Here is a 12,107-nt window from a genome sequence, read left to right as displayed (position 1 = left end):
CTCCTCAAAGGGCTCCTTGCTGCCCATGTGAATGGTGGCAGTGGGGAGCCATCACTTTCTGTTTATGTATTGGATAGTCTCATAAAATCCAGTCAAACAGTCCCCCTTTCCCTCTAGTTATTTAATAGCAACATAAAATCCCCTCAGATCTTGGTATTTTTCTCTCATGTTATCAATTGCTTACCTTGTGACACGTTTTCTCTGCAAATCTCAAAGACTGATATAAAATATCCTAAACATTTTCCCTACTTCTCTCTAGTTGTCTATTTCTAATTGAATATGCCCTGAGATTTTTTTTCCCTGTCTCTCTAATGATAAAATACAAAGAAAATCTCAGATTTACACCTTTCCTCAGACTCTTGAACATGCATATAAAATGTTTGCAAATGTTTCCCATTTCTGCTCGATTCATTTATCAAATATTGATGTGAAATACACTCAGATTTTACCTCATACCAACAACTGATATAAAATCCCTCCGATTTTACACTTTCCTCTCTATAATTGGCAAAAGTGGATCCAAAATCGCTTAGATTTCCACCCTTTCTCTTTCATTTCTGCACATTGATCTCAGAGCTCAGGATTTCCCTCTTTCTATGTCATTATCAAATATCAATTAAAAATCCTCTCGGGTTTGGGACTGTTCCCTGTGTTTCTAAATCCCAGCAACTTCTTCCTTCCAGTGAACCTGTTGCCCTGAATCATTCTCCATCCTGGATGTTGCAGAGGGTTAAATTGCCTAGTGATCATCTTTCCCCTCTCCTTGGAGAATCATTTCTTCCCCCCTTTATCTTTGTTAAAATGTTTGCCAAAGAAAGAGACAAACCACATATTTAATACACATCAAAGCCAGAAGCCTCTCCCTGTTTGGGGATCAGTGGTTCCCAGCTGGTAACAGGAGAGTTGGCTGGACCCTTTTCTTTTCTCCAGCTGTCACAGGATGAGGAGGTCACTCTGAGTGCAGTGTGGGTCCAGAAGTATCCCAAACCCCATGACAAATGGCCTCTGTGAGGGGCTGCTTCCCACATTGCTAAGATGTAGCCACCTTGGGATGGATCCATGGTGACCATTATTTGCTAGTGACAGGGCATGGACATGTCTTATCTTTCTGCTGAAGGGCAGGCTGGGGTCCTAGGCAGGCAGTGGGGAAATCCCAGGCAGGCAGTGAGTTCCCAATTGGGGTCCCCTTGGGGAGGTCCCTGGCTGGTGGGGGCTCTTGGTAGGAGGAAACCTTTGGGATTCCTAGTCTGGCAGTGAAGATCTGGTGGGGGTTCTCTGGCTGGTGGGGCTCTGAAGGGTTTCTGGGGTCTCTGGCCAGGGATTCTGGTGGTTGGGTCCCAGGGAATATCTGGTGGGACCCTAGCTGGAGGCTCTGGGGGCTGCTACTAACCATGTTCCTTCTATCTCATCAGCTTGTGCCAGAATCCTGGCTCCAAGCACTGCTCGGCATTCGCCGGCCAGACCCAGTCACCGTGATAACTTTCTAGCCACTTATCAAACACTGTGAGGTGAAATCACAGATATTTTTTTTCTCCCCTTTTGAAAACTGCAGGAACTTCTGGTTCCACTGGGAAAATTCGTGCCCCTCTTCCCCCCCCCCCCCAAGTCCTTGTCCTAGATCTGGGGGGTGAGGGAGGTGGGAAGGGCGTCAGCACTGCCACACAATGGTCTCTTCCACAGCATTCTGGACTCATTCCTTCTGAAATCTGGTTTCATTGAGACCATGATAATCCAGAGTCACTGTATGGAAAGACAAGGAGTGACTCCAGATAGACAATGGGGCAAATGAGATCAGCAATTCTCCCTGTGAGGAGGGGCTCTCATTAGCTGCTCTCCCCAGAGAGCTAAAGGAGGGAAGGTGCTCAAACGCTCTGTCCCTCTCTGCTCAGGATACTGAGGTTCAGCTTCCTGGGTCAGACGCTGCAGCCTCCATTGTGATCTGGGAGACCAGGCTTAGCAGCTGCTGCTCCCCCAGCGGGGGTTCTGTGCTGGAAAGTGATCTTAATTAAAGCTTCTTCTCTGCCAGGCCCAGGTGATGACTTTCTCCAGCTTGTACTAGCCCCTTGGGGCAGAGCTGGGCCCTGTTAATACAAATTCTATCATAGACTCCAGGTTAACTGAAAGACCTCTGAGAAAATGCTGGGGACTAGCAAGAAAGTGACTCTACACAAACAGCCTCTCCTCCCATTAGCAATTGCCAGGAGAAAATCCAGCCATGGAAGAGCAAAGCCCCCTGGAATGGAACTTTCCTAGCCAGAGGGGCAGGGAGAGAGAACAGAGGAAGGAGAGACTGAAAGGGGCAGTGGGAGAAATGAGTCAATGGGGAGATTTCCAGTGAACAAGAAAAGGATCAGAGGAAAAGCCAGTTCCTCGCTCGATATTCCCCCTGCTGGGGTATGACTGCCCTGGGCTCAGTGTCCGAGGGAATCCCCCAGAGTAACTCCTTTGGTTCTGCTCTTTTCTAGGCTTGTGTTCAGAGACAAAGGGCAGGTCTAGCCTACCACCGGATCGGCAGGTGGTGCTCTCCCATCAACTCCAGTACTCCACTGCCTCAAGGGGCGAATGTGGACTCGATGGGTTAGCAGCAGCAGTCGGATGCTGCAGTAAGTCGATCTAAGTAAACCGACTTCAGCTACGCTATTCTCATAGCTGAAGTTGCGTATCTTAGATCAGCCTCCACCTTCAGTGTAGACCAGGGTTTTGTTATGGGATGGAGGGACGGAGAAGAGAGGTTAAAAATATCTCTCTGGGCTTAGCCTGGCAGGAGGGACCAGTATTACACTATAATAAAGAGAGCAAGCACTTTCCCAGGATGGCAGAATCTAGGATGTCTGTCTGCAGGGAAAGGGCCTGGGGGAATCGTGATGTGAAACTAACTAAAACCTGTTCTGAAACCTCCACAATTGCCCTTCTCGCCCTGCCAGGCTGCAGAATGAGGTCCATGTTTCGCTCTAGCTCATTCCATCCTCTCATGGGACATAGAAGAGAAATGGCTACAGTGGAGCCAGCTCAGGTAGGGATTACTTGGGGGTTGCTGGTGGGTTCCTGCTGGAGGGAGAGGGACAGCAAATACAGCAGAGATGGGAAGGTTTGCGTAGTCTGGTTTGGAGATTGGAGTGGGGCAGGAAATGCACAGGATGGGGAAGGGAGGGGGACAGGTTGTGGCAAACCTGCTGGGAGTTGTTTAATAAATGGCCTAGACTCTAGGAGCAGACTCATGAGATTAGGAGGTTGAAATGCCCTCAATTCTGGAACAGAAAATAACCCACCTACATGGGGCTAGGAAAACTGACCAGTCTCCCAGTGCTGGAGCCTGACCCGACTCACTACTGGCTGCTGAGAGATATTAATGGGGCACCCACCAGTCAGACATAGGAGAGATTCCCCTCCCTTCATATCCAGCTCCTCACAATGAGAAGAGTTGGGCTTCCTACCAGGGAGCTCTCCCTGGACCCTGCTAGGGGCTTCATCTCCTGTATCAGTCTGTGGCTAGTAGGTATGTGATGGATTTGCTGGGAGAGACAAGGGGCTCTTTGTTCATCCCCTCCACCTGGTGTTTCCAGGATTCTCTGAGTGGGCTGGGGGTGGGTCTCTGACTGTCATCCACCAGAGATTCCATTTGATTGAAAGTGTGAGTGGTACAGTAGGTACTGAGTGTTGGACTCTTGCTCTTTCAGGGGCCGGTGACCTTCGAGGACGTGGCTGTGTATTTCACCAGGGAAGAGTGGGTTCTGCTGGACCCAACTCAGAGAGCCCTCTACAGAGACGTCATGCAGGAGAACTATGAGAATGTGACCTCGCTGGGTAAGAATTCCCATCTCCTCGGTTCTTGGAAGGGGAAATGAAGAGAGATGGTGCATGCCACCCCCCAATGCCATATCTACTCTGCCCTGTTTCTGCATCACTGCAATATGCCAGTGACACACACACAACCAGAGACCCTTCCTTGCTGCAGAACACTTTTGGAACAGCGCACAGGAGCAGTATCACACAGTGTCAAATATCTCCTGTTTGCTCAAGTAAAGCTGGGGCTTAGGTCCAACATAACGTAAGAACATAAGAATGTCTGTACTAGGTCAGAGCAAAGGTCTGTCTGCCCCAGTATCCTGTCCACTGACGGTGGCCAGCTCCAAGTACCCCGGAGTGAATGAACCCAACAGTCAATCACCAAGTGATCTCTCTCCTGCTATCCATCACCCCCGTCTGACAAACAGAGGCCAAGGACACCATTCCTTACCCATCTTGGCTAATAGCTATTAATGGAGTTAACCTCCATGAATTTATCCAGTTCTCTTTTAAACCCTGTTTATATTCCTAGCGCTCGCAACCTCCTCAGGCAAGGAGTCCCACGGGTTGACTGTGCGTTGTGTGAAGAAATACTTCCTTTTGTTTGTTCTGACTTGCTTCCTATTAATTTCATTTGATTCCTAGTCCTTGTGTTATGAGGAGTAAATAACACTTCCCTATTCACTTTCTCCATGCCAGTCATGATTTTATAGACCTCTCTCATATCCCCCCTTTGTCTCTTTTCCAAGCTGAAAAGTCCCAGTCTTTTTAATCTCACCTCATACAGAAGTTGTTCCATACCCCTAATCTTTTTTTTTGTCCTTTTCTGAACCTTTTCCAATTCCCATATATCTTCTTTGAGATGTGGAGACCACATCTGCATGCAGTATTCAAGATGTGGGTGTACCATGGATTCATAGAGAGACAATATGATATTTTCTGTCTTTTATTATCTAACCCTTTCTTAATGATTCCCAACTTTTTGTTTGCTTTTTGACAGCCACTGAATGCTGAGTGGATGTTTTCAGAGAACTATCCACAGTGACTCCAAGATCTCTCTTCAGTGGAAACAGATAATTTAGACCCCATCATTTTATATTTATAATTGAGATGGTTTTCCAATGGGCTGCACTATGTGCTATCCTGACATCTAATACTGCTGAGATCCTACATTCAGTAATATCCCTGCCCTTCCTGTTCCCTTTCTCTACTGAGCCCCACCAGCCCGTGGTTACTGTTCCCAGCTTCCCCTCTCATTGTCTCTGGACCTCTGTCAGCAAGAAGCAGAGCCAGGGAGACTTGCCCTCTCTCTGGAGTCTTGGATTTCTGGGACATGGATTTACTTTCTGTGTTTTAGGAGCCTCTTTTTGAAATTGAGTGTCTGTGACATTAACTACAGTGCAATCTGGACTGTTGAACAGCTGTGTCCCCTTGGTTCCCCTGGCTGGGGTGCCTTTTACACTGCTCTACTGTGAGAGCAGCCGCTCCTGGGCAGTTAACACACAGTGTCCAGCATGTAAAACTTGCTCCCAGTTTCACTGTATTGGGTGCTACTAGTCAGTGACTCCCGAATTACAGTACCACATCTGAGAACCCCAGAAAATTCTCCAGTTCCAGACTTCCCCCAGAAATGTGCATTTTGTCCTGTCCAGCACACTACTGAACAATGCAAGCTCATATGAAATCTGTCATTTCATCAGTGGAAAATGACTGCACCAGCCTTGTTATCCCAAATGGAGTTTCCAACACACTTGAATCCAGACACACTGGTTAGGTAAAACAAAATTAACTGCTGGAAAAAAAAATCTTTTCAATGACTATGGGTAATGAGGCATAAAAGTCAGAATTGTTTACAAAAGAAATGCAAGAGAAAACACAAACTAACATCCAAGTTAACAAGCTAAAATAGATTCAAATCAAATGTTTCTCTCACCATGTGCTGAGACAGGCTGGCTTTCCTTTCAGCCAGGACTCCCCCTAACCTGCCCCTGCTGCCCAAGTTCAGTTCTTCAGGATTTGTCATAGGCAGAGGGAAAGAGGAGAGAGAATTTCCTCACCTCTTTTTATAATTCAGTCCTTTCTGTTAGAAACAGCTTCAGTTCTCAGCTGAGTGATGGTGCCAGGCTGTCTGTTGTAGATATGTTTCATATGGTGGAATGTAAATGTCTTCTTCACACCTTCCCCCTGCCAGTGAAGGGCTGTTTGACCAGCTGTTTGCCTTGCTGTCTCTGAGGAACTGGTCTGTGGGTGTTCCCCAGAATTGTAACTTTTTGTAATATCATACAGGAAAATCGCATAACTTTACATGCAGTGTTGTTACACATTTTAGCAGGAGGATAATATTCAGTAGATTATGCAATTTCAAGTGATACTTTACAAACCGTACTGTGCACAGAATTGATCATAATTTTCCAGAGGAGTGAACATAGGATTACAGACTGACACGGCCTGTCTGTGTGTGTTCCCAGCAGATATGTGGGTATTTCAATCCCTCCTAAGCAGAGTGTTCTGCATCTTCAAGGACCTGGGCAGCTGGTTCTGGGAATTCACTGGTTTACTAAGTGTGACACTGTCTGGAATTGTGAGACACTTTATATTATTATTATTACTTACCACTATGATAAAATTGCAATGAATTGTGCTAGATATGCCATGTTAGGTGTCAGGGAAAATGTTATAATTTTCCAAGTATGATCATTTTGGGCTTGGCTACACTTGAAACTCCAAAGCGCTGCCGCAGGAGTGCTCCCATGGCAGGGCTTTGAAGTGCAAGTGTGGCCGCAGTACCAGCGCTGCAGGTACTCCACCTCCCCATGAGGATTAGCTTGCAGCGCTGGGGCACTGTTTACACTGGCACTTTGCAGCGCTGTAACTTGCTGCACCCAGGGGTGTGTTTTTTCACACCCCTGAGCGAGAAAGTTGTAGCGCTGTAAAGTGCCAGTGTAGCCAAGGCCTTTGTTTGTTTGTATCACCTTTGTAGTGTGAGATGTAGATACATATCGTATATCTGTATTCCGGACTGTGTTTCTGGGTGCCACCCCAGACATATTGGAATCAGCACTGCCTACCCTGTTTGATGGCCCATCCAGGATCATCAGCTGTACAATGAGCCCATGGAAAGGATCAAGGGGATATACCTATTGAGTCAGCCAGACATGCAGGGATATGCCTGTGTACTGAGAACTCCAAGGCTTTTCCATGCCCTGTGCTGTGAAGCTTGTGTTTGGGACACAGGAAGTACAAGCCACATGGCAAAAGGAATATAAAAGGCAGATGCATCATCTGCATTTTGTCTTCAATCCCTCTTCCTACCTCTGGAGCCACTTCTCTACAAACCGACATAGGCCCCGACTCTGTGGGTGCTGTGCACCCACCGGGGAGCTCAGCTGTTGGCAATGCCAATCAGCTATTTAGCATTCTCAGCAGCCCTCAGCAGCTCTTTGGCTGGTTGTGGCCAATCAGCGGTTTGGCTCCAATGCCTACTTATCAGCTGTTTTCCCTGCAGCTGCTGTAGCTCCCAGCTCCACTGCAGGCGTGTGTGAGTCCTTTTAATTTTCAGGGCTTGGCAGCTTCTGTGCTGGGGATGGGGTGGGCAGCGTCTCAGCAGGGTGCTAGAGGGAGACGGCTGGGCAGCTTCTCAGTTTGCCCCAGGCGGCTGATGGGGGCAGTACGGGCTGGGGGGAGTTTCTCAAGGACTGAGCAAGCCATTCTCAGCCCACCCTGGTGTCTCCCCCAGGACCTGTGCTCCCCCTCCAGCCAGCAGAAACCAGCGGTGGGCCTCCTTAGTGCTGGGCAGGGGGACAAACCAGAAGACATTGCTCCTTTAAGAAAAGTTTGCCCTAGTGTCTGATGAGTGAACTTGGCCTGAGGCCAGCAGCTTGCACCCTCCCCGTGCTCCAGCCAGCTGGGTGCACCGAGCCATGGCCAAAGGTGAGAGGGGCTTCACTGCAGCCCTCGCCCCAGGTGCAAATGAGCAGCCCCCCTTCCCAGCCTGGACCCTGCCTGTGCCCAGACTCTTCCCATGTGGGCTCTGGGAGCTCTCAACCTCTACGGTTCTGACCCAGGTCCCAGGGCTCTGCATCCATTCCCCCATGTGTGAGGGGACAAGAAGGGCCAACACACCACCAGTGCTTGTAGCTGCATCCTCCCTGTGGGCTCTTCTCCATGGCCAGCTCTCGTGCCTGGGAAAGTAACGCTTGCTCCCCTCAAAACTGTCTTCCCCCTCTCCTGCCCAGATCAAGCTTGGCTGAGGGGCTTTTCCTCCCTGAGAGGAAGTTTATCCCTTCCCGTGCCGATCAGCATCTGCGTCAGGAAAGATTGACTTCCTTCCCCTGGATCCATCCACCCCCCCCATCTCCCCTTCCCTGGAAGCTGCATTCCTTTTGCTGCATTCACCCCTGTGTATGAGCTTCAAGTCAGGAGACACTGCCCTGCTTCACCTTGGGACGCCTGAGCTTGTCTGTCTTCGGGGTGCTGGGCTGCTGCAACCCAGGGGAGGAAGCAACCCCTCCCCCCCTGCCTTTGGCCATGATCCTAGTGGGGCTTCCTGCCCAAAAAGTTGCAGAGCGGGTGAGGGAGTCAGCGAGCGAGCTTCAAAGTGGGGGGTGAGCTGCAGCGTGGGGGACTGGGAGGAGCTGGAGTAACACAGTAGCCATAAAGCAGGATGAATAAATGGACCATTTCTATGCTGGGCTGTTGAATTCAATTTCTCTCTCTGGGTCACGGTGGGCAGCTTCTGGGCTGGCCACAGTGGGTGGGGCTTGGGGGAAGATAGAACTGCTTTGAGTGCATGAGTGGGAGCGGGCACTAAACAAAGGCACCAGGAGATGGGGAGCAGAAAGAGAGAGAGAGATGGGAAACGGGACCCAGGTAGAGAACAAGAACTGAGAAACATCAGGAAGGGGAGATACCAGTTATAGACACACTTTCAATGAGTGCACTGAAAGTGTATAAATATGCTGAAAATAGTCTCCCCTCAAAACTGGCAGAACACCCCTCCAGCACAAGAACCCTCACCCTTAAGGCAGGAGGGGGTGGAAAGGAGTGAGCGGTAGGTAGGAGTCATTTAGGGCAGGGGGTCGGTAAGGAGGCAGCATTCAGGAGAGTCTAGGGAGATGGGGCAGGAAGAAGTACAGTGGGGGCAGGGCTTTGGAGGAGGGGGCGGAGCCAGGATGGGGCACCCATCGGCAAAACCAAAAGTCAGCACCTACGCAAACTGAAGCCTTGAACAAAGGACTGAGTGACCCATCCAAGCTGTGGCTGTGTTCCAAACAGACTTTCAAGCCGGCAACTTAGGAATGCTGCTAAGAACCTGATATATAGATTTCTAAATGTTTCTGACTGTCTTCCCATTTAACAACTTTCTTTCTATTTCTGGTTTTCTTTCTCTTTCTTATCTAAACTTTTAGTTTAGATGCTAAAGTATTGTCTGGCATCATGGTATTTTCAGTAAGATCCAAACCCATGCTGACTTGGTAAAGTGGCTGACCCTTTGGGGTCAAAAGAACATTTTGTATATGTGCGCAGAGTTTTTAAATAACCTCTCACTGTACCAGACCTAGGTGCTGACTGGGAGTCAGAGAAGTGCAATGCAATAAAGGGGGCAGTGTGATTTCTTTTTTCAGCTTCTCAATAACCCGTGTGGGTGATCAGAAGCACAGTTTGTGTCTGGTCAGTGAGTTTAACTTCAGTATTAACCACCAGTTTTGGGAGCGTCTGCTCTCCCTTTTTCAACCTGCCCTGACCTTGGCATTTTCAGTGAGGACTGCCCCAGGCACACCAAGTCACACTAAGCACTGAAGATAAATTAATAGAATGTTTTTTATGACCAAGTCTTAAGAAATCCGCTGGACTCCTTTTGTTTTCTTTTATCTGAGCAGGGTTTCCAGTTTCCCAGCCTGATGTGATCTCCCATCTGGAACAAGGGGAAAAGTCATGGGTCCTAGACCTCCAGGGTTCAGAGGAAAGAGAGATCCTGAGAGTTTCCTGCACAGGTGAGGAAACATTAAACCAACTCAGAATCTGTAAGTGCCTGAAGGAAACATCTGGGATGCCGTACAAGCCCTTGGGATGTCTCTCAGTTTATTATTGTCCCTAGCAGGAGTCATATCCTCAGGGTAAATATAGTTCATGGCTTCCTGTAGATCCTAGCAGACACCAGGCAGTAGCTTCCTCCATTCCCCTTGCAAATTTGAATGGGATGAGAAGGCTGAATTGATCCCCTCCTCTCTCCTATTTGGGGGAAGAGTTTGGAGATGTTGAGTTCTTGATTTTTATTTGACCTCCCTCCAGCACTTGTTTTGGTTTAGTCATCCCCTTTCCATCCCTGTCTGAGGTTTCTGTCTCTATCACAGCAGGTGATGCAATAGTATGTGAGAAAGAGGAGCAGAATTCTCAGCAGGAAAATGTTGAGCAAGTGGATAAACACAGAGAATTATCGCAAAGATCAAAAAGAAATGTGTCGAAGAGTCATGAGCAGGGAAAATCATGCGAGACTCAGCACACACCAGAAAGAGAGCAGGGAAACCAGCCAGGAGAGAAAATGGGTAAATTTATTTCCTGTCGGGGAACTCAGAAGAGCATCAAGGAAACCACAACACAGCAGGAAATCCTCATAGGAAAGACTGAAAATACATGCAGTGAGTGTGGGAAAAACTTCACTCGAAGATCAACCCTCTCTGTTCATCAGAGAATCCACACAGGGGAGCGGCCCTATAAATGCCATGAATGTGGAAAATGCTTCACTCGAAGATCAGCCCTTTGTGATCATCAGAGAATCCACACAGGGGAGAGGCCCTATGAATGCAGTGAGTGTGGGAAAACCTTCACTCGCAGCTCACACCTTATTGCCCATCAAAGAATCCACACAGGGGAGCGGCCCTATAAATGCCGTGAGTGTGGGAAAACCTTCTATTGCCACTCAAACCTTATTGCCCATCAAAAAATCCACACAGGGGAGTGGCCCTGTAAATGCAATGAGTGTGGGAAATACTTCACTGAGAGCTCAGCCCTTTCTGCACATCAGAGAATCCACATGGGGAAGACGCCCTTTGAATGCCTTGAGTGTGGGAAAACCTTCAGTCGCAGCTCGCACCTTATTAGACATCAGACAGTCCACACAGGGGAGAGGCCCTATGAATGCAGTGAGTGTGGGAAAACCTTCAGTCACAGCTCGCACCTTATTAGACATCAGACAGTCCACACAGGGGAGAGGCCCTATGAATGCAGTGAGTGTGGGAAAACCTTCAGTTTCAGCTCACATCTTATTAGGCATCAGACAGTCCACACATGGGAGAGCCCCTATGAATGCAGTGAGTGTGGGAAAACCTTCAGTCGCAGCTCGCACCTTATTAGGCATCAGAGATTCCACACTGGGGAGAGCCCCTTTGAATGCATTGAGTGTGGGAAAACCTTCAGTTGCAGCTGGAACCTTATTAGGCATCAGAAAATCCACACAAGTGAGAGAACCTATGAAAGCAGTGAGTGTGGGAAAACCTTAGGGTCCAAAGAAATTTTGTCCAACTCCACTTCCTAGTTCAGTGTGTCTCATTACCGTTCCAAAGGATACCAGGGTTAGATTGAGAACAATCATCCTTCACCATTTGGATCCAAAGAGAGAGTGCTTTATAGGACAGTCCTTCCCCGTAGATCCCAAGCTGGCTGCCTGAGTGGGTAACAAGGACTTTCAGGCTGTAGAAGTGATGGTAACCAATGAGGCAACAAATGTGTCGAGCTCCAATTTCAAACTTCTGGATACTCACATGTTGAGTCCTGATTCTAAGGTTTTGTGTCTGACTCTCTGGCTACACAATAAAGCTGATGTTGGTGCTACTGTAGCATTGCTATTACAGATGCTCTCCACCAATGGGAGAAATCTCTTCCCTAGGACTTTATTAGTCCAGCCTCCACAAGCGGCGGTGGCTATGTCGGCAGGCAAAGCTCTCCTGCTGATGTAGTGTTATTTCACAGGGGAGGAGGGTTGTGTAACTACATTTCTCACTAGTGTGTATTTTTCACACCCCTGAGCAATATAGTTACACCAATAAATGTCTTTAGTGTAGATTAGACCCTAGTTTTCTCTTGGTTTATGTATTTACATCACTTGTCCTCTATCACCTCCTACTTTGAAAGATTAAAAAGTGTAACAAGAGAGGTGTTTTTCCCCATGATGCAAACATTCCCATATAGGAAACCCCTTCCACCAACACACATGGCAAAAGAGCCAGAGTTATATGAACTCACATGTAGTGTAAGGAGTTCTGGTAGAAAACCTCCCTCCAAAGGTTGGGGTGGGAGAATGTGTGTGAGAAAGAGTGTATAAG

General features: G+C 48.2%; 1 protein-coding gene across 1 annotated transcript; it reads left to right on the top strand.

The window, feature by feature from the left end:
* The first annotated feature begins 3,769 nt into the window (after positions 1–3,769).
* Positions 3,770–11,848, top strand: LOC115642072 (zinc finger protein 501-like). The gene is made up of 3 exons (XM_030545452.1): positions 3,770–3,804; positions 9,666–9,779; positions 10,140–11,848. Exons 1-3 carry the CDS (start codon positions 3,771–3,773, stop codon positions 11,318–11,320), a joined length of 1,329 nt encoding a protein of 442 aa, XP_030401312.1. The 5' UTR covers position 3,770; the 3' UTR covers positions 11,321–11,848.
* The last annotated feature ends 259 nt before the right edge of the window (positions 11,849–12,107 follow it).

Source organism: Gopherus evgoodei, unplaced genomic scaffold, assembly GCF_007399415.2.
Source record: "Gopherus evgoodei ecotype Sinaloan lineage unplaced genomic scaffold, rGopEvg1_v1.p scaffold_37_arrow_ctg1, whole genome shotgun sequence".
Classification (NCBI taxonomy): Eukaryota; Metazoa; Chordata; order Testudines; family Testudinidae; genus Gopherus; species Gopherus evgoodei.
The sequence above is the reverse complement of the archived record's forward strand: the minus strand, read 5'-3'. Positions and strand labels throughout refer to the sequence as shown.

Bases quoted from the DNA above. Each gene is read 5' to 3' on its own strand.
- LOC115642072 (XM_030545452.1), top strand. From the start codon at position 3,771: ATGCAGGAGAACTATGAGAATGTGACCTCGCTGG. The intron at 3,805-9,665 runs GTAAGAATTCCC...TTATCTGAGCAG, and splicing joins TGAGAATGTGACCTCGCTGG to GGTTTCCAGTTTCCCAGCCT. The intron at 9,780-10,139 runs GTGAGGAAACAT...TCTCTATCACAG, and splicing joins CCTGAGAGTTTCCTGCACAG to CAGGTGATGCAATAGTATGT.